At 40.2% G+C, this 26,456-nt stretch overlaps 3 protein-coding genes across 5 annotated transcripts; 1 reads left to right on the top strand and 2 right to left on the bottom strand.

Moving 5' to 3' along the window:
* Window positions 1-740: 740 nt before the first annotated feature.
* Window positions 741-10,482, bottom strand: srrm2 (serine/arginine repetitive matrix 2). Of its 3 annotated transcripts, none has more exons than XM_063904048.1 (14): window positions 10,246-10,482; window positions 8,704-8,955; window positions 8,303-8,395; window positions 7,720-7,905; window positions 7,380-7,463; window positions 7,233-7,298; window positions 7,115-7,147; window positions 6,872-6,982; window positions 6,381-6,519; window positions 4,127-5,952; window positions 3,009-3,653; window positions 2,621-2,692; window positions 2,326-2,433; window positions 741-1,227 (listed from the first exon to the last, which is right to left on the bottom strand). In XM_063904048.1, the coding sequence occupies exons 2-14, from the start codon at window positions 8,949-8,951 to the stop codon at window positions 1,173-1,175; spliced, it is 3,666 nt and encodes a 1,221-aa protein (XP_063760118.1). In that variant the 5' UTR covers window positions 8,952-8,955; window positions 10,246-10,482; the 3' UTR covers window positions 741-1,172. The 3 variants fall into 3 exon arrangements, with proteins under 3 accessions (XP_063760118.1, XP_063760119.1, XP_063760120.1); XM_063904049.1 differs by having other exon boundaries at window positions 4,127-5,949; XM_063904050.1 differs by lacking the exon at window positions 6,872-6,982.
* A 2,965-nt stretch (window positions 10,483-13,447) lies between these two features.
* arl6ip1 (ADP-ribosylation factor-like 6 interacting protein 1) lies at window positions 13,448-20,656 on the top strand. Its single transcript, XM_063904116.1, has 6 exons — window positions 13,448-13,601; window positions 14,729-14,862; window positions 15,492-15,611; window positions 17,197-17,314; window positions 17,757-17,841; window positions 19,703-20,656. Exons 1-6 carry the CDS (start codon window positions 13,566-13,568, stop codon window positions 19,819-19,821), a joined length of 612 nt encoding a protein of 203 aa, XP_063760186.1. The 5' UTR covers window positions 13,448-13,565; the 3' UTR covers window positions 19,822-20,656.
* Window positions 20,657-22,998: 2,342 nt separating this feature from the next.
* LOC134877994 (uncharacterized) lies at window positions 22,999-25,345 on the bottom strand. Its single transcript, XM_063903732.1, has 5 exons — window positions 25,321-25,345; window positions 24,904-25,110; window positions 24,641-24,823; window positions 24,003-24,195; window positions 22,999-23,114 (listed from the first exon to the last, which is right to left on the bottom strand). The coding sequence occupies exons 2-5, from the start codon at window positions 25,051-25,053 to the stop codon at window positions 22,999-23,001; spliced, it is 642 nt and encodes a 213-aa protein (XP_063759802.1). The 5' UTR covers window positions 25,054-25,110; window positions 25,321-25,345.
* Between the last annotated feature and the right edge of the window lie 1,111 nt (window positions 25,346-26,456).

Raw genomic sequence — 26,456 nt, 5'->3', positions numbered from 1 at the left:
CACAATTCCAACTTTAAAAGTGCAAAAACAGCCAAAAGCATTGTGTAATCGTTCCGCCCACTGCCTGCTTAACCCCCACATGAAGGCTCAAGTTTAAAAAATGTCCGTAATTTCATTACAATTTATACCATTCAGTTCAATGCCTTTTTAGAAAGGTTCCCAAAGAAAACTGTACCTCTCTTTGTGCAAGAACTGTAGCAGCACTATAATCAAAACATGCCTTACTGATCTAATTATACAAAACCATGCATGTAGAGAACATTTCAACCTCTTTACATATGATTTAAAATGAGAAAAATAAACATTGACCCTCCACCAACATTTAATGAAGTACATACAGTATTGTTTACACTGATGCACTTTTCATGACAATTAATAAAAGATCTCCCAGTGCAATAGATGGTGCTTGTGAATTAAAGTTTCACTTTTATTTATTTTATTCTTTCCATCCAGTTTCATTGTAATATTTCAACATGATTTTGTGTAGGCCTCTGCCTTCACTGAATATCATTTGATATACATGTGTATTTTTAAATTGTGTCTCAAAAGTTGTGGCTAATTGATTTGTCTTAATTTGTTTTTGGACAATTATGGAGCTTAATGGTACAGAGGAAAAAGAAATGTCAGTCTGATACCGTATTAATCTGGGTGATCGATTGGAATGATTAATAATACAAATATTAAATATCACCAAAGTTAATATCCTTAAAGAGTGATGTCTGAAAATAAATCCACACAAATAAAATGTACAATTGCCTTTTATTAACCATGTTCACCAAAGAAATCAACACATTTCTGCTCACATTAAATGGAAACGTATTATCATCTGTTACATGATAACCAAAATACAGACAGCTCATATCTACAGGTAGACTGCAACAAACAGTACAAGTACACAGGAACATTGTTAGGGTTACACTTTACTTAACTGTGTCTGCATGTGAGAATGTGTACGTTTCTTATTCAGCTCCTAAAAATAAACGTACAAGCCGGCCGCGTGTCGTCGCTGCTTAAAAAACAAACAAGTTGTTGATAAATGTGTCCCCTGACATTCAGTGAGGTTTATCTACTGACCACTGGCTGTAGAGTTCCTGTTATAGTCCAGTTAAACCAGCTGTAGGGGAACAGATGAACACCACAGAAGAAGAAGAGAAGCGCTTCAAGGTGTCGGCTCATTTTCTTCGTCTGCCGCTTGAAGAGCGGCTTGGTGACTGCCTGCTGCCGCTCCTACAAAGAAAATAAAGCAAATCAACATTTGTGAAGACTCGGATAACACAAAAGGATTGTGCAGCTTTTGCGACCGCTGAGAGTGAAAAACAAAACAAAAATATAAGTGTTACTTTGTGTGTGAAATACACACAAAAGGTGATGATAAGAACAAATATAACATCAATATTTTTTAGAAAATACCTCAATGCTGTTAGCATATTGTAGGGTTAACCACTGGTGCTTTCACAAAGTATTAACCTTATGAACATTTTGATAAATAATCATCCGTAATGTTGATTTCATGTGTGTATGGAAAATAATGGAACAGCTAGAACAGTCTGGTAAGTTCAGAAAATGACATAACGTTACTGTAGCCTTTAAAAACCAGGAAAAGACACGACATGATCTCCAAAAATCTATGACATACTGAATTTCATATCACAGCATTTATAGCACAGACGTATGAAGAGGGTAACCTGTGCTGCCAAGCTAGTAGCTTATCTTTGCTACTAGCAAATTGCTAACATTTTTATATTTCTCTTCTAATTGTTGTGCCTACTGTGTTTTTGGCATGTAGACAAAATGTTCTTTGCCACATGGATAACTATACCCAGCTGCAAAACTGTATGTGCACCTTCACTGTCATTTCATTAGCGCAGTATCTTTACTACCGGCAGCTGCAACCGTTCACTAGCATCACTTTCTGACTGGTGGAAACTATTTAGTTTGCTGATAAATGTAATTGTTAAATACATTTTTGATGAATGTATGACACATTTTATCAACCAGCACCGATTCTGTTCGACATGGGATAAATGGAAAAATCCCAGATAGAGAAAAATCACATTTGATAGAAATCATACACCTTCTGTTATTCATGCATGTAAAAGAGAAGCTACATGCATACATTTTAAAAGCATCACTCATTGTTTATTTCATATTTTCTAAGTGTGTTTGAGTTGTATAAGTTGACATTAATAAGCTACACTAACTTCTTGGACATTTGGTCCAAGGATCAAATAGTTGACAGACTCCTGGCATGACTTGAGACCCCCACTTGCACAGGTAGCTAAAGCTGTGGTCTCGCTCTTTGAATGTCACGCAGTGGTCACAGACCTGCGGCTGGGCGAGGGCTGCGCTGCTCTCATGTGCCTCGGAGGAGAATAACTGAGGGAGCGGGAATCCCTCAGGGAATCAGCTGGGACCCTCAGAGGCATCACAGGGCTGTGAGGAAAAAACACACAACTGTCAATCAAAGTCTCAGAGCCAAAAGACTGAAGAATCATGCACTCAGGTTCAAGATGAGTTAGTTAGGGAACAGTCAGTATCCTTAGGGATAGGGTACCCAGTCTAATTTAAAGTACCGATGCCACACCTATTGAGTAAAATCAAGTTTCAGTTTTCATCGTACCTCTTTTTCTTGGTTTCCTTTTCATTCTCTGATGAGGATGAGGAAGAAGAGCTTTGAGCTTTTCCTGGTTTCCTGTAAAAAAAAAAGTCACAAGGTGAGTAATTAATGTGAGTAAGTCATTTATGAATAATCGGTAGAGCTAAGGGTGCTCCAAACAGGGCTTTGGAGTCAGAATTTACCCCCTCTGCTCTTAGTAGTTTGTTTATTTAAGTATGAACAAAACTGTGCCCAAAGTTCGTGAGGCAAACAGCTTAGAGATCAGAATCAATGAGTCCTCTGGTCTGCCTTTATAGAGATAGACAACAGTCAAGGGATTTTGAAAGGCTTGAAGCACAACAGCTGTTTAATAACCGTTTAATCATTCATCATCACCCAGTCTGCCGCTTACCCTTTTTTTTCCTGCTCCTCTTCAGAGTCAGAGCTGTCTGAGGAGGAGGATGAAGACGAGGAAGAAGAGGAAGATGAAGAGGAGGAAGAAGAGCTTGAGCTGCTGCTTTGGTTGGCCTTCTTGTTTGCCTCCTTCCCATTCAAAGCGCCCTCACTGCGGACTGTGCGGTCTGATGGTGCGGGGGCCGCCCCCGGCGACCGCTTCCTGATTGGACCCTCAGAAGGCTGCTTGGTCTCTGCTTTGCTGGCTGTCGGTGACCTCCTGGAGGGAACGTCAGGGCGCCTGGATTCTGACGGAGGGTCTCTCTTACTTGAGGCCTGGGCGTGGGAGGAGTCTCTGGAGGGGCCTTGTGAGGAGGAGGAGCGACTCTTCTGCTCTCTCTTCTCGTCCTCCGGTAGTGTTTTGGTGTCTTTCCTCTGTCGCTGTGGTGATGGGGACGACGAAGACGAGGAGGAGCCGGAGGAAGATGAAGAGGAGGACGACCGGCGGGGCGGGGGAATCTCCTTTGGGGGAACCTTCGCCCTTTCTCTCTCTTGTTCCAGCGCCCTCTGCCTGAGTCTCTCCTGCTCCCTCTCTCTGGCTCTCTCGCGGGAGAGGGAGCGACTGTTCCTCCTTCGCCGCTGTGGGGAGGGAGAGCGGCGGGACCTGGGAGAGAAAAATCAACATTTTAAGAATCAACATGTCATCCCCCTTAACTCTCTCCTCACTGCCAGTAAAACTGACCAATGAAAAGGAGAGGACGCACCCTGAAACTATTTAAAAAACTCCCTTCATGCCATTAGAGTTAAAGTTATCAATCAATCTCTTTCTTGCCATTAAAAAATATGAACACCAACCAGAATATTATAGTAATCACGAATAAAATCAATAAATTGTCACGTGAATGCAATGGAAGTCCCAGATACGTTATCAATCCTAATGGTGTCTGGGTTTATAACACCCTTCTACAGACTGAAGACAGAGCTCTTACCAGTCACTTGTTGGCGGGATCTATCTTGTGGGTGAGCCTTAGACTAACAGACTTTGCAGTGTTTTAACTGCAATAAACGGACCAAAAGAATGCCTAAACAACTCAACGATGATCCCATTCATCAGGTAGCCAGGTGTTTTCTTTTTACCTGTTGGGGGGGCTTCGCCTCCTTGGACTTCTAGACCTGGAGCGTCTTCTTGGGCTTCTGGTTCGGCTCCTCCTTGCAACCCGCTCTCTTTCTCTCTCCCTATCTCTGTCCCTTTCTCTCTCTCGGTCTCTGTCCCTATCCCTCTGCCTCTCCCTTGGCCTCTCTCTGTCAGACCAGGCTGGGGGAGGAGAAGCTCTCCTGGATCGGGGCGGGGGTTCCTGGTACTGCCTTGGTGGAGTGCGGCGTGGTGGCGCAGAGGTAGCGGTTTTCTGTGGCGGGGAGCGTGACTTCCTGGCCGCAGGGCTGGACCTCGCAGGCCTCCTGGCGGCCTCTCTTTCTTTCCCTCTCTCCCTATCCACGACTCTCGTTTCCACCCTGGCTTTCTCTGCCTCAGAGGGGGAGTACCTTCCTCTGTTGGCGTCCGCTCTGTTTGGCGGGGAGCGAGGAGGAGAGGGGCTGTCCATCTGTGTGGGGCTGTAACGCTCCTGACCCTTCTTCTGGGACAGCTGACTCTCTGCAGGAGGTCTATGGGGAGCTCTCTCCCTCTCCCGTTTGTCTCCCCCGCCTTCCCTCTCCTTCTGGGCCCTCCCATCAGACGACACCGGGCTCTCCCTCCTACCGTTGGCTAAGTTCCTCTCCACGGCTGCTCCGATGGCAGCTGGTGCACCTTTCGAGGGACTACTTTTTCCCTTCACTGCTGAGGAAGCCTTCTTCACCTGACTCTCATCCTCAGAGGATGAACCTGAGGAGGAAGAGGATGAGGAAGAAGAGGACGAGGAGCTGTCGCTGTCACTATCGCTGCTGCTACTGCCGCTACTACTGCTGCTGCTAGCTCTTTTCTTCTCCGCTTGCTTCTCCTTCCTCGGGGGGCTTCTTGTTTTTGTCTCTGGTCTTTCACTTCTGCCTTTCTCAGCAGGTCTGGATCCATCCCTACTGTTTTCCGCGATCGATCGTACAGCCTCCTCTGTTTTGCTGCCATCTCGCCCTCTTTCTTGTTCCCTAACCCTGTCACCCTTTTCTCTTCTCTCATCCTCCCTTTCTCTTTGACGCCCGTTGGTGACAGGTGATCGAGCTGCGGGTAACGGGGAACCTCGGTTTCCTCCCTCTCTTCTCCGGTCATTTCTCTGTTGGAAAGGAGACGCCTCCCTCTCTGGTCTCCTCCCGACATCTCTCCTGTTGTCCCTCGAGTGCAGATCCCGCTCAGTCCTGCGCTCTCCACTCCTCCCCATCGCCTTCTCGAGGGGAGAAGGCGATGGGGAGGAGGAGTCGTGTCTTGTCTTTCTGTCACGTTTATTCCTGTCTTTTTCCCGCTCAGTGTCCTTGCTCCTTTCATTCCTCGTCTCCTGTTTCGGTGGAGGTGGAGGAGACGGAGACCGGGAAGAGGACGAGTCCTCTCTGGCCTTCTGAGGAACGCTCTCCTTTGCTTTGTCCCTATTTTCTCTACTCCTTGAACGCCTCCCTTTCTCCAACTCTCTGCTCCTGGAGCGCCTCCCTCTTCCCCTTTCGTTTTCTCTGCTCCTTGAACGCCTCCCTCTTTCCATCTCTTTGGTTCTGGGGCTCTTTCCTCTCTCGCTCTCCTTTTCTATGCTCCTTGAACGCCTCCTTTTCTCCATGTCTCTGCTTTTTGAACGCCTCCCTTTCTCCCTCTCGTTTTCCATGCTTCTTTTCTCCATCTCTCTACTCCGGGAACGCCTCCCTTTCTCCCGCTCCCTGCTTTTTTCTGTCTGTGGTGGCGGGGAAGGGGATGAGGAGTCGTGTCTCTTCTTGGAGGAGTTCTTCTCTGTCTCCATCGGTCGCTCTTTCTCTCTCTCAAGATTGGGCCTCTTCTAGATTCAAAGAGATACGATTGGTTGGTGTTTCATACAAAATAATACCTTCATGTTAGATTCATATGAAACAAATGAGTTTAAAGTTAGTTTTGGATAATATATAGGCTCAGGAAGTACATTTGTTGTAGTCTGACCCTGAAGTTAGCATCACCCTGGTTACCTCAACTAAAAAAAGCTGATTTTCAATTGACTTTTACTGCTGCAAATAATCTCTGTGGGAAACCTTTATGATTTTTATGATTATTTGTTTATCCATAAACATTAACAACACTTTAAGCATCCACAGTTTTTACACATTTCATTCGGAGGTGCGAACACTAAACTAATTTTTCTTGTTTTGGGACTTATTCAAGCAGCTCTCTATTAATAGCACAAAAAAAGGATATACATTTTTTAAATGTTAAGTCAAACAGGTTCAGCCTTACCCCCTCTGCTCCCTGAAAAAGTTGGCCTTGCTCCTCGTAGCCTCTTCGCCTCCTATCAGGCGATCTCCCCTTCCGTCCTTCGTCGGCTTTTCTTGCATTTTGGTCCTGTTGACGTGATCTCAGTGGAGCTGGAGACTCGCTGTGGACATCAGAGAAGTTATGAATACAAGATTTCCTTGGAAGATGGATTTTAATCAGGTTTAGGCAAAAAGGTTCCCTAAAAAGGGTTCAGTAGGTTTAACCAAACTTATCTGATGTTTAAAGACAAATGGCCATTAAATCATACAATAGGCATGAACAACACTTCTCCTACTTTTACTCAACATGTTCTGGAGGTGCTGTTAATGCTAATGTAAAAAAATTACAAGTTACCCACAATGCAATTCTTCTCATTTCACACAGATCACCTATATATTTGTTATGTATATAGGGTATTCATTAAACATTTTTCCATGTTGATAACTTCTATACAAGTCCTGATTGACGTCTACCTGTGAGCAGAGCTGGAGGAGACGCTCCTGCCCTGCACGTCCTTTGCTTTCGGAGGACTCAAACTTTCCCTCTTCTTTTTCTTTGTCTCCTTCTGTTTCTCATCTGAGGAACTTTTTTTGAGGAGGAAGTTCAGAGGGGCAGACATTAAACGAAGAATAAAAATACAGTCTGTTTTCAACAAGATATTCCCTTTACAGATGAGAGCAACAAAGCAATAATGATGGATTCATAAAAACACATACCTGTCTACTTCTTCCTCGTCTTCTGACGCATCACTGAAACAAAAGATTCCCATCAATGATCACAATCAACGAGATGTACTTAAATAAAATAATAAGAAAAGAATCCAAGAGGTCGTACCGTTTTTTTTTCTTCTTTTTGGATTTCTTCTTCTCTCGTCGAGGAGATGGGGAGGCACTCTCTGAGCTGCAGAAGGAACAAAACAAGCGTCAGATATTTTCTCCATTATCAGGAACCGCTCTGTTCCATCAAGGTCATTTTTCTCACCCGTCTCTGGCCTTATTTTTCTTCTTCTTCTTCCGACTGCGCTTCTTGGGAGGAGAATCTGAATTGTCTGAATCTTCCACCAACCTGAGAGAGCAAAGACGTTGAGTAAGGGACAGACATAATGCTGGGTGTGAACAGAATATTACTCTGTATTAAGTCACCGTAATAACTGTGGCGTTGAAAAGCACCACTTATAACAGCGTCTCAAAATACAGGTGCACTTTGAACAGATATACGCAGCACAACATTTTTTGTGCAATTCAGCCAGTAAGTCCAGCTCTCTGGGTTTGTTGTTCCAAAAATTCACACTATCCAACTATTTGAGTTTTCTCCTACTCACGTGTACTTCTGCTGCTGCAGCTTCTCCCTCTCAAGGCGATCCTGCTCTCTCTTCTCCTTCTCCTTTTCCTTGCGGTCGGCATGGAAGGATGACCCGTCCACATAGTCGCTGGAGATTCCAAAGGCGGCACGAAGACGGTCATTCTTCTGCTGGTTTGCTGCAGCCAGAGCGTGAGTCTCTGTCGCTCTGAGATTAAACAAAACAAACGGCTATGCGTTACTGAAACTGTGGGATCATGATTGACTTCATTTTCAGACTCAAAGACAATTAGAAAAACAAACTACAAAAACCACAATGCATATATATTATAAAATGAGATCCTGTGTAAGGACACATTTGATATCATTTCTGTTGTCTGTTAAAAATTACATGTTTTCTGAATGTATTGTGTTCCAATGCTAAAAACATCTAAAGCTTGCATGTAAAAACTTTGCAAGGGGTTTATTGCTTAAGAATTGTCTTATTTGTCATTATTTCATCTTTAACAGTATGACTCAACATATTAACATGTAATAATCTCAATATTTACATTCTATATTATGTGTTTGCATTTGATTTATTCCAGCCACATTAACTGACTCACGTTGGTCTGTCTGTGGTGGGAGCCGGCTCCTCCTTCTCCTGGAGCATCATCCGGAAAGTGTTCACCTTCTCCTCGATTTCCTCAGCTGAGTACCTGAACACCGACAGAGAGCAGTATTGTATTATAAATCATAACACAGATAAAAAACAGTCTTTTCACTATTATTATTTTTATTTGACTGTAGCCAGCTATTATCTGCTTTTGGCAGATTTTATCATTTGCTAGCCAACACCTCAGCAGGGCCCAGCACGCAACCTGGCAGCTACCAGTCCTCAATATGATTTTGGTCTGCGCAGGGACTAACCAGTGAACATCTGGTTTCCAAGCCAAGTCCCTACAGACTGAGTTACTGCCTGCCCAAATGTGACTGTTTAAGCCCTGAGCGCAGCATTTCGACTCACCCTTGCTCCTCCATCATGTCCTGCAGCTCGGCACACTTGACCTCCAGCTGCCTCTTCCTCTGGTGCTCCAGGATGTCTGCATTGGGCTGCCTGTTGAGCTGACTCTCCAGCCTCTCCCGGTCCTTGTCATCTCGCTCGCCGCCGCGCTCATCCCGTGGCCGCTTCACCCGCAGGCTTGACAGGTTGCGCTGCACATAACCATTGGTGCCGCTGCCCCGCGGAGTCGTCAGGCCAATCCCATTGTACATGGCTCTGTGGGGAAAAAAGAACTTATCAACAACTATCACATTGTTAGTAATGAAAACGCAAGACTCCTCAAACTATGCTCATTAGATGTTATTAAAAAAAAACATTAAAGTAAAACGCAAAATGAGAACCAAAGGCTAAAATGTATAATGTTTACAGGAAAATAAATGTTTATAATTATAAGTAACATATGTGTGCACAGATATAAAACAGAGAACATGGTTAAAAAAGTAATATAAATGTGTAGTATCCAGTACTGCAGATGACTAAAGGAAAAGTAAACAGGAACGAGGTAAAAGTTTTCCAGAGGAAATAGATATATGTACACAGAGGTGTAAATACGTTGTATACAGTAAGCAAAGTATAATACATAAAAAAGGTAAAATGACAAAGAGAAGAAATAAATACTAGACCGCAGGATTTAGAGGACATTACTAGTATTACAAACAAATTGTAGAGGCTAATGAAATATAGCAAAAACAGCTTTAGTACGAGTTTGTTTCCTGTAAGTAATAATCATATTGTGCTGTCTTGTGTTATGTGTAGATGGAGGTCATAAATTGAAACACAAATATGTATATAGGCATATCAAAAACAAAAACAAAAATAACCAAGACCTAAACCCAAAATCAATGGCATTAATCATACATGATGAGTCACCACACTAGTATGTCATTTTGCCCTTTTAATCATTAAAAACAACCTACTAAGGAATGGAGTATTCTAAAATGGCTGACATAATAAAACTAGTAGTGATTCAAGATCACTGCCATGGCTGTGTTGTACAGTTATATATGAAGGTGACTGACAAAATAACAGTAACACAGTAAAACAGAAATCTCTGAAAAACAAACTATTATGCCGGCAATATTTTTGCTAGTATGGCAAAGGTTCCTTGCATTGTCATAGATGTTAAAAGGCTTAAGACACATTGCATGAATATGTGATCTAGTGAAGTCTAAATACACATTTATATTTATATCTTGAGAATTTATTCACGATAACATTTATTTTGTGGCGCAAAAACACGTGCGCCAGAATAGGCCTGTTGCTGCGTCTGAATGTAAGACAGACAATGTATGATGACTAAGGCTAAGACAAAGGTTTTGATTATCAAAACCTTTGTCATTAGAACACATTTGGTGAGGTAAATATTGACCAACCACACTGCTGATGTATAGACCAAACAACAACGAGGTGAATTTTAATGCAACACCTTTGTAAAGGCCCAACCGCACTTTATGCGTAGCTAACAACTCTTATCTAAGCTAGCGAGCTAACGTTTTTGCTACGTACCAGTGTTTTCTCCGGGAGCAGAGAGAAAAACGGAGTCGGAAAGTTATTTAGCGATGAATAATATCCCGTTGAATCAGATGATAAAACACAACTTATGTTAACTAAGTCTTGAAAACTGTGGATAAATGAAATAAGTCAGCTAGTAAGCTAGCTATCGGCTAGCTGGTGTGATTTCCAGGCAGAGGAGGAACGAGATGAAAACCAGAGACGTCATACGCACGTTTAAACTGCGATGCGTTCAGGTGCCTGGGGGAAATTGGACAACAAGAGAAAAGTGGTTTAGGAATAATACTTCTTCTTCTTCTTTGGGTTTAATGGCGGGTCGCAACCAACTTTAAGGTGCATACCGCCACCTACAGTACAAGAGTGTGTAACTTTATGTCATTTACCCTTTCTTAAATTCTACTCACCAGCCTTGTGTTATTTTAAAAAGTAAAGATAGCCTTCCTGGTGACTCTTACCCCCTCTCCATCTGTTCCCAGTATCCCCATTAAATCCCAGTCCCTCCCCGCCTCTTGGACTTTATCATGTAACCTTTCTCTTTCTACTGCATACATGGCACAGTGAAATATGATATGTTCAACGTTTTCTTTCACTCCACAGTTCCCACATTTGTCACTATTCCTTTTCCCCAGTACAAACATGGTGCCATTTAAACCTGTGTGATCCAATCTGAGTCTTGTTATGATGATTTCCTCCCTTCTGTTCCTTTCTTTGTAGTTGTTATCACTGACTTTTGTATTTTATGGTACCCCTTTCCTTTATGGTCTTCCTCCCACCTTTTCTGCCATATCTCCATTCCTTTCTTCTTAATCACTGCTTTTCCTTCTCCTTTTCCGAGTGGAACTGGTACTGTTATTTCCTTATGTAGTGCCCCTTTTGCTAGTTTATCAGCACACTCATTCCCTTTCAGCCCCTCATGAGCTGGTACCCAACAAAACTGTACAACCTCTGTGAAGCCTTAGCAAACTATGCTAAAGTTCAATGATTAAATCTTCTCTGACAGATGTTGTTGACTGAATGCTTTCCAACACAGCCATTGAATCTGTGCATACCACCACCCTATCTGGTCTGACCTCTTCCACCCACTGTAACCCGATAATGACTGCCACTATTCCGGCTGTATACACTGATAACTGATCAGATAATCTTTTGGAAATAATTATTTGGAACTCAGGGACATACACAACAATTTCCCACACACTCCTGTTTTTTCTTAGAACCATCTGTATATATTTTGAGATACCTGTAGTAGTTGCTCCTCAGGTAAATACTTGTTTTAACTCCTACTTCATTCATTTGCCATTGTCTTTTCTTTTCGAGAATACTCCTATCGATCTTTACTTCTGGGAAAAGCCAAGGTGGAATGCTACTCACTGGGGTGGTCCTGGTGAACCCTAAGGTCTCCATTCCATATTTCTTCATTTGTTCATCCCTGGTCCACCAAAACCCTAACCCCTGGAACTTTGAATATTCCCAACATTCCTGTATAGTCTTTTTTGCAGGGTTTTCTTCTCCACTTCCTTTTAGCTTGACCCAGTATGCGAGTGCCAGTTTCTCCCTTCTTAACTCAAGTGGTGTTTCTCCTGCTTCTATAAGTACTGCGTTAATGGGGGTTGATTTAATAGCTCCTATACATAATTGCAGTGCTCTGTACTGTAGTCTGTCCACTTTTTCCAATGATGTCCTTGCTGCTGCTCCATACACTATACTACCGTAATCTATTGTTGCCCTCATAATAGCCCTATAAATGTCAATTAATGCCTGTTTATCTGAACCCCAGAATTCTAAATCTAAATTTGTAAATATGTCATTTATCATGATGTTAAACAATATAGGGCTGATTGCACTCCCCTGTGGGATACCATTTTTAATTTCCCAATCCTTGGATACTTCTGCTCCAACCTTGACTCTAAATTTCCTACCTGTTAAAAATTCCATTATCCAATTATACTTCCTCCCTCCAATACCCATTTTACTTAATTTAATTAGCAGCCATTCCCTCCACATAGAATCATATGCTTTTTCAATGTCAAAATATACTATTGCCATCAACTCTTTCATTTTCAGTGTCTTCTCCACCTCGTTACTTACTCTAACTAGAGCATCTATTGTGGATCTTCCTTTTCTAAATCCATTCTGGAAATGACTCATTAACCCTCTCTGTTCCATTACATGCGAAAGCCTACGAACTGTAATCTTCTCCATCCATTTGCATAAGTGGAGGAATAATACTTGGTTTATTTGTCCCTTTCTTAAAACATATATTTTCACAGTAGCATTTGATATATTTAAGACTAAAATAAATAATAAATTAGAATAGTAATTTAATTGCACTGAATGCACAAAGGAAATAATTATAATAAGCAATTAAAAAGGTAACAATAATGTGATTTTGAGGGATACAAAAAACAAACTGAGTCACAAAAAAGAGTGAATTACACAACCAAGAAATATGCATTCTATTCTAGTATATACATTTTTTTGTTCTTATCAAGCCCTGTAAATAAAAACATGCTCAAGCATTTGCAGCTGCATTTGAGCGTTTCTCAAGTTTCCCCTTATGTTGATATAGACCTCTCCCCAGTGGCAAAGGAGAGAACTGTTTTCTTTCTTCTCCAGAAATATAAAGGAATGTTCCATTTTGAAATTGATCTAATTGTTTGGGGTGTTTTATCAGTGTACCCGTTGAAAAAAATGGCCACATTATTATTACTTTCACTTTCTATCTATGTTATATATCTACTTCATTCAGTAACTATTATTATTATTATTATTATTATTATTATTATTATTATTATTATTATTATTATTATTATTCATGTGCAATCATTACATGATTGCTGGGGGTAAGGGTAGATACGTTTTTTACATACAAGGTATTTGCCTGAACTTTGGCGTTTTAGTGCAGTTTTGAAAAGAAACAAAATAGAATACAACATAACAATACAATTATTTTAAACACGCTATTTAGGAATTCAAAATATGTATACATGTAATACTGTACTAATGTCTAATGCAATATCATCACATGTGCACATAGTTGAATAAAATTGGGTTGTAAAAAGCCGATACATTTATTTTATGTGTGCACATACCTTACCCTGAGTCACACGATGAACACAAAACTTCATTTCCCAGAATGCCATTAGCTAATTTTGACGCAAAATTTGGACATAAATACATCCTGCCAGAATCCGACCGTTAGTGACGCTGAGCCAGTGAAGGAGGCGTGTGCTGCTGCTGCTGCTCGTTTTCCAGTTAAGAATATTAACAAATTCACAATAGAATCTTAACGGACCATCGTTCAACAAGTAAAGATGGCTGAAGGTGACAACAAAAGCGAAAATATGCTTGTGAGTATGACGTATTTTCTTTAAGAGCTGTATGTGTTTTAAAGGGTTTTGTCTGCGGAGGGTGTTTGCAACGTTAGCATTAAGCGCTAATCTTGTGGCGTCCATGCAGCAGATGAAGGTCCTTTTAGATGTGTTTATTGTTAAATCACCTACATTTTGTTCTGTGTATTCACAACAACTCACTATTTAGTGATTTAATGGCTTATCCTGTCCAACCATCCGTCAAAGTTCGCCCGCTAGGTGGTTGTGACTGTGACAGCAGCTAACGCCAGCTAGCTGCTGTCACAGTGGATAGCTAGCTAGTTAGACAACCGTTAGCTAGTTCAGACCCAGTTCACCATTTGTAACCTTGCTACTCTGCGCTAACGGTTCTTTAAAAGCCTGACATCGAGTTATGACATTTACACTCGATTTAACCCGATGAAATGTGTGTTTAGTTCTACAAATATTCCCTTTTTTTAAATGTACGTGTATATACTGCACAGTCATATCAATACCGTTATCACTGCATTGCTTATCGCCGAAGGCACCCACACCCTCCTCTTGGGACTTCGGTAAAGGATTGATTAAATTCTGAATGCATATAGCCACAACATTTAAAGCATAGGTCGTTATCGAAAAGTAGTGATACATTGAATTGCACCTAACGCACCATTAGTAAGGGTATGCTGACATTTGCAGATTTATTAGAGCTTTTTAGATTATTTTACGTCAGTCTCTTTAAATGTTGACTGGTTAATGTCTCTGTATGTTCTTTGTCATCTAATTTCTTGGGACCTTGTTTGGAATGTGTGTTTTTACCTTAACAGGTTATCATCTGGATTTGTGTTTCTCTTTATGATCACCATGAATAAAATCAATCATTGAACTCCTAATACATTCCCACATTTTTAAAGGGTCTTCAAAGTGAATGCAGCATATCAAGTATCATTAGAGCAGCTATGACAGAGGAATCATTTTATATCCAGGCTCATGTTGCATAGGCTCGGAGAAACTGCTGTCTTTCACTTCTGCAGCTTCATCCCTGTTCACTATGAAGTCGTGCTTATATAATGAACATTTTGTTACTAAGTTTCAAGAATATTCCTAATGTGGTTGTTTTATGTTGTATATCATTTTGTGTCCAGGCTCAGGAAACGGCCCAGCTGGAGGAGCAGCTGCAGGGCTGGGGCGAGGTTATCCTGGCTGGGGATCGTGTCGTACGCTGGGAGAAACCGTGGTTCCCTGGAGCCCTGATGGGTGGCACCACCGTGCTCTTCCTGTGAGTCCACTTTACTGTGTGATGCTGTGTCAGAGTTACACACAGCTGGGCACATTCTGGGCATTGCATACATTTTCTCTCGCTCAGCAGGGAAATGTATCCCCAATAAGAACCTACCCTGACTGAGCTGCTGTGTTTTGACGTCTATTTCCCAGATGGATGAGTTTACTAAAACACACTGGTTCAAAGCTAAACCTAAAGCAGGAAGAAGAAAACAATGTAGATTATACAAGTTTAATTGGACATCATTTTGTCAAATAAGTCTAATTTAATGTTTTTTAGACTGTAAGAACAATCCTTGAGCAACATTTAAAGCTCAAGATTACAGACTAGAAAAACTAAGGGACTGTTTTGTTGTTATCACAATGCATTCCTTTATTTCCAAATGCACACACCCTCTCTAATTCAGTCAGCTTTACTACAAGGCCTTTGCATTCTATTTGCAGATGTGTTTACCATTACAGCTCCAACATGCATATGCAGGAATTGACGTTCAAACGTGTTAATATTGAAACAAATAGAAGATGAGTTTGTTTTGCTTTTTTAAATGTTCCCCTACATGTTCTACAAATTGCTCTTAACTACTGCTGTTCTCACATGAAATGAATTGCTTTGTCTTCCTTCTCCAGGATGATTTACTACCTGGACCCATCAGTGCTCACTGGTCTTTCCTGCGCGGTCATGCTGCTCTGCCTTGCAGACTACCTGGTGCCCACGCTAGCACCCAGAGTCTTCGGCTCCAATAAGTGGTGAGGGCATCGGGACTTACTGTGTTTCCAAAAGATGATAAAAGCATGTTGATTTTCCTACTTGTCTCATTTTCCCCTTTTGTGTTAGTTCTGGATTTTGATGTCATTGTCCCTTGTCTGCTTTCAAATTACAAAAATTGACAGGCAGCTATTCTCTAAAACGTCTACTAAAATGGTTTGCCTATTACATCTGAGGAGTATAAAGACCACTAAATTCTGCTTTAGTGAGAGGAAAATCTTTCTTCTTGCCGTACCCTAAATGAAAGCCTGAGATGTCACCTAAACCTGTCCAAACATTTCACTCTTAGGTGTGTGTGTGTGTCTGTGTGTGTGTCTATCCTGGGTCAGGATAGAGTAACAGCCTTTAGTTGGCACAATGTGTGTTGGATGACTGCACTCCACCAGACACCACAATATATAACCCAGCACAAGAACAGCATGACCTGGAGCCTTATGCACTGCAGCACATTCCACAGGCTGAGGCAGCAGACATGTGGGGTCAGATAGTGTGTTTTAAAGATACATGGTTTAGTGAAGAGTTTTGTGGTTTATCTAAATGCTTCACTGCATGCATTCTGTAGGATAAAGCACCGGCCTTTCGTCTTGGTTTAGTTATGGAGGAAACTCGGATGATGGGCTTTTCAAACTCGCGTCTAGGATCAGAGGGAGCTTTGTTTTGTTAGATATCGGCCTATTGATCTGTATAGTCAAGATTGTGCTGTGTAGCTCAGGCCGCTGCTGAGCCTGCAGCATTGTCAGCCAGATAGGAGTGTGTCTGAGTGTCGGTTAAATGGGGCTACCCAAGTGTGGTCACGGACCCTGTTTGGCTCCCTAACAAGGACGGAAATAGGGGACGATGGCTAAGCAGAAAACGAAGGCTACTTTTGTCAACGGCCCCCCTCAAGACATGTCCTGCACTTACCCTTGTCTAATCCCTTTAATCTTGTAGCATACAGGCACAGGGTGAATTCTGGCCCTCTATAGTGGCTCGACCGGATCTTTGAACTAATGAAATGGTCAAGAATGCCGATCAATTTTCACCTTTTCAAAAGCGCTTTTTTTTCTTTCTTTTTTCTGAGCTGATTCAAAAGGGTGAACAACCTAAACCTAATTAAGTCATCATGATTAAGGGATTTGTTTCAAACATCAGCTGTTATACTTCTCTCTCAAAGCGAGGCCAGCTATCTTTTCACTTCCTCTTGAGCACATGATCAGATGTTGTTGGTGACTTTGTCTGATTTCAAACTGACCAAAACTCTTCCAGGTTAGCAAGAGCACAATTATATTACCTGGCGTCTTTATTTTTTTCTCAAACGTACCAGATTGATTTTACTTTAAATTTATCCTATATATTCCCCCCAGTATTGTGCAGCCCTAATTGCTACATTAGCAGGAGTGTAGCACAACATGGAAGCAGTTTATTTTAATGCAGAAGTCTAATGAAAATATTGTCCTGCCTAAATCAGTACTTGTGATGAATAATTATGATTTCAATATTGATAAAAGTAATCGTGACTATAATTTTGCCCGTACTTCTGCAGTACGCATTTTTAGATTTGTTTTAAAATCCCTTCCTCTTTCCCAGGACCACGGAGCAGCAACAGCGTTTCCACGAAATCTGCGGTAACCTGGTGAAGACCCAGCGACGCACTGTGGGCTGGTGGAAGCGCCTCTTTGACCTCAAGGGTGAAAAACCCAAAATGGTAAATTACAATATATGTCAAAGTTAAATCCACCCCATAAGGAAGATTCCGGTCGTGCATACTGTACTCTTCAGCCTGAGAGCTACTCGCGAGCCTTTCTTATTGGTTTGTCACAATGATGAGACTCCTCTGTGCTCCAGATAAAAATATCCTCAGCTGATTTGGCTTTGCTGCTCCACTTGGAAGGCCTCTAACTGGGTTACAGGCTATGATAATAACCGTGTTTCACAGCATACTTCAACACTGTCAGACCTGCTGTTCACATCACATTCTCTAATTCAAAGACAGCTTTGTTTGTTCATAATAACAGCAAATGTTCTGCTTCTATAAATGGTTATGTTGCAGTCCCTCTGACAGATGATCCTCAATAGATGATGCTCTGTGTGCAGACAGGAAGCAGTTTGTGTGTCTGAGTGTAATGTGACCTCTCTGCTCTGCACAGTACTTTGCCTCAGTGATCAGCAGCCTGCTGGCAGTGGCCTGGATCGGACAGCAGGTGCACAACCTGTTCCTCACCTACCTGATTGGTGAGTACATCAGAGGATGCAGTATTTATCCTGCTTGAACAACTTTTTTAAAATCCTCCTGTGTTTGTCATACAGTATCATTTTCTGGATTATTATAAACTAGTTGGATTTAATGATAAGCTTTCTTCACATAGACTATTTAAAAGCACATTTATTAAGTCATTGAGGGTTGAGCAGCTTCAGGTGTTCATGCAGTATAGTTCTTTTTGGAATTTGGGGTTAAAATAATCATATGACCCTTATTATATAGCCCCTTTGTTACAGTTAAGTGCTTTAAAAACAAAGTGACAGTTAGTGAATCAGCAGGTCTGCCAGCTGTTATATAAGCTGAGACATGCCAAGAATTCGTCTGTGGAGGAAGAAGTACTCAGATTACTTAAATCAAAGTAGAAATACCATGGTAATATCAGCAAAATGGTTTTCAAAAGTTCTTGTTATGCCAATTGCTATTTTTAGCGTCTTTTAATACAGAAAATAATGTATACTTTTGTTTCTGAACCCATATAGTTTTGTGGTAATATGGAACCATTTGTAGGTACTCATTGTCATACAACTGAATTATATCCTAAAGTAAATATGGTTTTGTTATGTTTAAAGCAACTTGATGAAATGCAGTCAAAAGTATACACAAGAGAACAACACCTACATCAAAATTGTACTTAACAGTAAGGAGTAAATGTTCTGGGTTTCTTTCCTTCACTGCTAATGATCACATGACTCTGAACAGACAAAGAGTTCTTTATTTTAATCTCAGATTGTCACATCTCGAGGCTCACTTTCACATTTAAACACACAATCTTTTCAAAACCTTCTGTAACCAAAAGTACTTCCTGTTCACCACCCAACCTGCAGTCAGTCCCTGCTCTGCTGACTAAAGAACAAAGAAAAGTTGATCCTCAGAGTGCTATTTAAATGTCCTTTTTCATAAGAAATTATAAAATTACGTTTATGATGTCACCTCTTATTGCATAGCAGCAATGTTTCCAACATGAAGAGTTTCTTGTACTGAGATTCCTGTGTCGAAAACAAGAACCACAGCCATTTAGGGTTCCTTAAATTCCTAGCATTACTGCAGGTGCTTTGAAAACAATTCCAGGGTTGAAGACATATAAACGGAAGGTTTTGGTTCACATTTTCAGAAGGTTCTTTTTGCATTATAAAATAAAAGGTTATATTTATTTATATTCTTAGATATAATTTACCAAATACCTTGGGTATTAACGTAAAAGTTTCAGGTCACGGAAAAAAAACATTTCCCCAATGTCACATTTGAAAAGACTCCAACTTGCCTAAAGCTTTAGTGTTAAAGAGAGTTTTTGGAATCAAGTATTTGGCATTTTTTTCAAGTTGGGTTTAAACCATTACTCTGACTTTATCCAAGGTACTTTGTACATTCTCCATTGTAACTAATCTTTAGGGTTTTCCAATTTCTGTAAACAATGTTTAAGTAATGATTCCCTGATGGAAAATAAATATGGGTATTAAATGTATCTATTCTGCAGCTTTTAATACAAACTGAATATTAGAGCTGTGTACAGTGTGACTACAGTAATCAATATAGATGATCTGTGTGTATTTATCCATTGTGCTATGCTGTTTTTAGGTTTGAAAATGATTTGATATGGCAATAGAACTTTGTTTTCTGGATTAAAGACTTATGGACAATATTTACATGTTCATTGTTTACCATATAGCCACTAATCCTAGCAATCCAATAAAACATTTAGTGTAATCCTGAGCACTTTGGGTTTGCACTCATCTGCTTTTTTATTTCCACGGCCACGTGGTCGAGCACATGATGAACTGCTTAACTTGTGGCTCTTCTAAGCTGCTGTCACACTGCATGTCTGTTCTCCTGCAGTGAGCTTCCTGCTGCTGCTGCCCGGCATGAACCAGCACGGCGTCATCACCAAGTACGCGTGCATGGCCAAGAGGGAGATCAACAAACTGCTCAAACAGAAGGAGAAGAAGAACGAGTAAACGGAAAGTTGTGGATGGGAATGTCTGCAAGATGAAACAAAATGGAAGGTGGAAGGAAGTCTATTGAAGAAAGAGAGAGGATGGCAAAAAATGGCCCCCTGCTTCCTCCGTCTTTGACACTTGTTTTTAATTTTCACACATCTGATAAGTTTCATTTGTCATACACCTTTTTTTTTTTTTTTGACACTTTGTTAAAGTTCTCTGCCATGCATGCAGCCACCACCACATGAAGGTACCTGTCATCACACGTTCACACACGGCACTGAAATACTCAACCACACACACAAGTACACACTTTCTTAGGTGACGTGTGTTTCATTTTAAGATGTCAGTAATGCCTTTAAGCCATTCCCTCTACTTAGACAACGTGACTACTGAGCAGTTTTTTAGCATTACTGCATTTTAACCCCCATAGGTTCCTCACAGTATTTTTTGTTTTCTTATTCAGGACACTTTTTGTCACACGGACAGGTCATGTAAATTTACCTTTTTTTTCTGCTTTTGTTGTATTTAAAACTAACGCTGAAAACCGAACTGGATATAAAGCTGAGCTTTTCAAGAGTTTCTAGATAAAGCCTACTGCTGTACTGCTGCTAGCTGGACCCTGTGGTCTATTAGCTCTTTAAAAACCCCACAGTGTAACTCATGTGGGGGTCTCTGTGTAAATAGGCCTATCCCTCACTCTGTCCCTGTATGTCCTCCTTTTCTTTGTTATTTATGTGCTCCTATTTTCCCTCAATTCATCCATCCTGGTTTGTTTACTGTCTCAACTCATTTCATCATTTGTCTTTATTGGAGTTCTTTACAAAAACAAATAAAGTTTGATTTAAATACATTTTTACCGCCATTTTGTAACTATTTATTTTTCTTTCTTTTTTTGTACAGTGGTTTAAAGGAAGGGTCTGGGGTAGTTTAATTGAACAATGATACTGTTCATCCTCTAAAGATATATTTTCTTAAAACATTTGAAGTGTGTGGGAGAGAACTTTGGGATTTTAGCCTTTGCAGACTATTTACATGCACTAAAACCTATAGCACACACTACAGGAAAGCATTATAGGGCCTCTTAAAGGTTCAATTATTGCATTTCCTCACATTCAATGGATAAAATGTGTAGCTCATACCAAAAATAGTTTTCTCAGACGGTGCAGTTCCTCTCAGCTCTACAGCTTGTCTTCAGCTCATTGTTTTGATTTATATTTCCTGCTAGATTTTTTGCTCCCGCAGTAGGGTGTGATTTTCTTGGCAAATAAGCCCCCGCTCACTATCTGCTCAGGAGCAAACAGTCAGTCGCAGTTAAAGATTAGCTGGTGAACATATTGATCATTTAGCAGTCAACAGGAAAATATGTATCAGATGAATGCATACACAAACTAATCGTGTAGCTCGGGGTCTGATGTGTGAATCAGAAACTGTCTGTCTGCAAATGCATAAGTCCTAAAACCTTTTTCAATGTGACTGTTGTTTATAGCTTGTTTTCACCAATCCCACAATGTGTGTGCAAATCTTGGCCTGGCTGATAACTTAAAAACTGTAGAAACGGGGACTGGAAAAAGGAAACTCACAAATGTAGATTCAATATCTCTCCATCAATCAACGGCCTTTTTGAACAAGCTGTAAACGTGAGAGACTTCCATGTAAAACATCTTTAACGTCTTCTTTGAATGATGGTTAAGGATTAGGAAGAACCAAACTAATGGGAAATTCTGAGGAAAGGCAATCTGGGTCAAAAATGAGGATCTGTGTAATTTTAGATTATATAATTGACTCAAAGTCCCTATGACCAGTAGCTGGGGACTTTCCACTATTCTAATTAGATTTTTACAAAACCTACCAATTCGTGATGATACATTAAAGTGGGCATGACTTTTTTGAGAGTCCTAGGATACTAAAAGACCATTAATGACATTTCCATTATATCCCTAAAGTTTAGATATGTTTTGCTCATCTGCTGGGATCAATTCTCCTTTTTATTAAACAATAAAATCATGTGAAACCACAAAAACTAAACTGAAAAATATATGAAACAAAAATATTATTAGCATGGATGTTAAAAACCTGTAGTTGGTGTTTTAACACTGTGCATTAAAAGACAAATGGCAAACAAAATGAGGATGGTATCGTCACATTACTTTTGTTCTTGTCCCCAGTGATTCTTTTTCTTATCCTCTCAAACTGGTCCTTAAATATCTCAAATGAATTGCATCCGCATATCCTGTGTGATGTTTACTTTCAGGGCTGTTCCCTCAGCACAACTTGACATCCCAGACCAATTATTTACAACACACACACACACACACACACACACACACATACACACACACACCCTGTAGCTCACTTTTATAATGGGTATGGACTGAGTTGTATAACAGAGGAGTAATGATCTCTCTGTGACTTTTAATTGGATCCTGAGTCGTTGCTGTGCCTGTTGCTGTGGTCCTGAGTCCTGGATCCTGAGTCCTGGATCCTGGGTCCTGGATCCCGAGTTGTGGCAATGCCTGTCTCTGTGGTCCTGCCTGATGCTCAGCTTACTACTTCTTTGATGGCTCCCACAGGATTGTTGACATCCACCTGGATCCATTGTCTTCTTATATAGACACATGCATTTTCCTGCATTTAGACTACCTATGTTGTAAAAAATAAAAAAATAAATGTACACACGACATCTATTGCAGGTCTGTCCATCCTGGGAGAGGGATCCCTTCTCCCTGAGGTTTCTTCCATTTTCCTCAATTAACTGTAGGGTTTCTTTGGAAGTTTTTCCTTGTCTGATGTGAGGATCCAAGGACAGAGAGTGATATATTCGTATTCACATTCTATTCAAACTGTAAAGTCCCCTGAGAGAAATATAATATGTGTGATATTGGGCTTTTTGAATAGACGTTGATTGATTATTATGAACAATTGTGGAAACCATTTACTTAAGTACAAAATTGGTTTTCTGTCACTCAGCACTTCAGTGTGATTGTACTGCAAAAGAGTATTTTTTGAAAAAGTTGAAAAGATGAATGCTTCATTCATTAATATTTGTCTTTACGATTAACCTGCCTATTATTTTTTTTAAAAATAGGATATGAGCCACTTCAACCTAAAATAAAATGTTCATCAAAACAGGAGGCATTGAAGTGTCAGGATTATATATTTAACTATATTTGTTTATTTTTGTCATGATGTGTGTCAGTACAGTCTGAAGGCAGTGCAGTCTGTCTCCCGGGGCCTCGTCATCCACAGCAGTTCATCTCTGCGCCTCTTGAAGGCACCCCTTTGCCCCCCCGCCTGCTGCCTTGGCTCACCTGCACACAGGTTCATACAACTTTATAGATATTCACAGAAACACAAACTCTTAACTATTACGATAACCGATTTTGAGCACTGTTGGAACAGGGCTGAAACAGAGGGGTATATGACATGCTACAATGTATGTTTTGTATTTCAGACAAACACTTCAGAGACATGTTTTGTATATATCTGAGACCTATAATATAGTGTAGAAAAATAGTTTAATAAGGGGCCTTTAAAATGAAAACGAACTGTTGCAGGTACTCCCAATGACCACTAGAGAGCAATGAATACCCACTGTTACCATACACTGCCACTATCAACACTTTAAATGTAATCACATCCAAAATAATGGCAATGCTTTAAATACCATGTCCACCACTGAAAAATATATACTTAAGTGAAAAATATTCCCAAAGTATGTGGTATAAATAATAATACATTAATACAAAAATGGTTTAATAATTATGAGAATAATCAGAATAAATATATGTCTTTCTCCAACTGTACGAGTAGTTACATCACTGTTGAACTGACAATGGTATTGGACATTTAAACATGACACAAAATGTATTTACTTGAAAATGAACTGTAATGTTATATTTGCACAGATAAATGGGCTGGTATTTCCATGTAGATCTGGCTTTATAGTTCTTTGTGTGATAAAGACCGTAACATATTTTTTATATCTTCTGATTGTTCTTTATTAACCTGCCCAGGTACTGCTGATGGAAATTAGCAAATAAATCTAGAATAAATAATGGAATTCATGTTTTTTATCCTGGTTTCATAAAGACCTATAGTAGTGAATCAGACACTCTAATATTCCTGTTATTACATAACGACTCTGAGGCGAGCTAGCACTGTGAACGTGTATTTCTCTATGAGGCTGTGCACACTACCTGTCAGTATGTTGTGTTGATGCCACTGTGTTGCTCTGCCTCCAGCTTGCAGACAGGGTTCCTCTGCTGCTGGGAGTGTGTGTCCTGCTCTGTGGGAGGTCCAGGACTCAGAGGGGGACTGTGGGTTAGTGATGTCTCTGACTACCCAGCCACTGAGGTACCGAACCCAGTTCAATTCCCTCTGGTCGGTCCTCTGCAGCAAGACGGAGACACATCATTTTATTTATAATGGAAAACACTCCAGGTGACATGGGTAGACAATTGTAATAATAGATGGAATGATGAAACTTCCCTAGTTGATTACATACATTTATTTGCAAAATGCAATAACTACTTTTTTTCCATTGCTACAAAAGAACCAATAATTGAAAAAAGTCTGAGAGATCTTTTTTTATTTATTGTTTTACAATCAGTATTCATTGTATACCTTGAATAAAATGTGACCAGTCTAGTAAGTAAGTGTCTGGCAAATATACCAAATTATGATACTTGACATTATACTTTCCTTTATGATGGGTTATCATTAATGTTTTAGTTATTTTTACTTTAATAATTTAGTGCATTTATCACATTATAATGCATTATAGACATGGGCGTCACTGAAAGTGTGTTTGCAGTTTTGCTTTTGACGCAGTTACCAGGGTTATGTGTTTGGGCCCGTGCACGTCTGCACTGTGTGACTGCAGCGGCCCCTGCAGTGGCCCCTGTAGCGCATTGCTGCTGGTACTGAGCTCCAGCCGGGTCCAGTGCTGGGAGGGAAAGCTAGGATCTCTCAGGTGGAAGATGAGAGGATGTCCATCAGCAGACACCCCAGAATAACTCTGACCAACACAAAGACACAACATGATGCAGAGACCTCTGAAAAAGGTTGAAATCTGTCAGGATTCATCAGGGTGCTGACCTGGCTGTGGGTGGTGGTATAGCAGGGTGCTGTGTCACCCAGGTCCAAGGTGCTTTGATGCAGAGTCCTCCGTCTGCAGATCTTTGATTTACTTTGACAGTGCCGACCATGGTGGGTCAACCTCTGGTCCCTGACCATCACACTGTTCATGTTGACGTCTAAACCAAAGCTTATGAGGGTTTCAATGCATGTCTACGATACACGGAACTGAAAATATATGCACAGTTTTTGCTTGAATCCAAACCTAAATCTGATCCAAATCAATTCGATAATCAAATCTTCATAAGAAAAAATAATAGAAATCACAGAGATCAGTCATCTAGTGCAACTTATGCAAGTCAAAATAAAATACGTTAGATATGTAACAGAGTAAATAATAATAAAGATTAAAGCAACACAAGGACATTTGTTACTTACCTGAGATGAGTGAGGCTGCTTCTGTGGAAACATACAGTAGCTGTCATGGTGACCAGAAAACAACAACACTGCAGTGTGAATTTACACCATTCAAACATAAACATGAGGTAAAGGTGCATAATAAGTTCACGTTTTCAAGTGTTGTTTGAACGAGTTTGACCAACCGTCTTCTGCAACTACAATAAAGCAACAACAACCAACAACATACTGTACAGTGTCTTCATTTAAGTGTAGATTGTAAACACGTGCACATTTCTGGTGTTTAAATGGAAAAAAAAGGGCACCTAGAAATAGTTTTATATTGTTACCGTTATTTTAACCTGGAATTTATGTAATTGTAATAATAATTAAAAACAAGAATACCAATAATCATATCACTGGTGAAGGGATTTATTTGAAGAACTTTATACACTACTGGGTAGCTTAGCCTGTCATAATATATGAGAATGTATGCGTCCATTTATATTTTGTATTAACCTAAATCTGCAAAGTAACTAGTAACTAAATATGTAAAATAAATGAAGTGGAGTAAAAAGAAGTGAAACTACAACTTTTGCCAACAAAAAAGTATGGTATTATAATTTGAAAAGAATACTGAAGTAAAGTAAAGTAGTAAAGTACCTCAATCTTATACTTCAGTACAGTAGGCCTACTTGGGTAAATGTACTTCGTAATATTACACCATCGTAAATAATAGTATCTATGCCTTATTTGTTTCATGTATAAGAAGATAATTGGCTGCCTGTGTAGGATCTGTGTAATTTTAGATTATATAATTGACTCAAAGTCCCTATGACCAGTAGCTGGGGACTTTCCACTATTCTAATTAGATTTTTACAAACAGTCAGTCGCAGTTAAAGATTAGCTGGTGAACATATTGATCATTTAGCAGTCAACAGGAAAATATGTATCAGATGAATGCATACACAAACTAATCGTGTAGCTCGGGGTCTGATGTGTGAATCAGAAACTGTCTGTCTGCAAATGCATAAGTCCTAAAACCTTTTTCAATGTGACTGTTTATAGCTTGTTTTCACCAATCCCACAATGTGTGTGCAAATCTGGGCCTGGCTGATAACTTAAAAACTGTAGAAACGGGGACTGGAAAAAGGAAACTCACAAATGTAGATTCAATA

Source organism: Eleginops maclovinus, chromosome 16 (genome assembly GCF_036324505.1).
Source record: "Eleginops maclovinus isolate JMC-PN-2008 ecotype Puerto Natales chromosome 16, JC_Emac_rtc_rv5, whole genome shotgun sequence".
NCBI classification, from domain to species: Eukaryota; Metazoa; Chordata; class Actinopteri; order Perciformes; family Eleginopidae; genus Eleginops; species Eleginops maclovinus.
The sequence above is the reverse complement of the archived record's forward strand: the minus strand, read 5'-3'. Positions and strand labels throughout refer to the sequence as shown.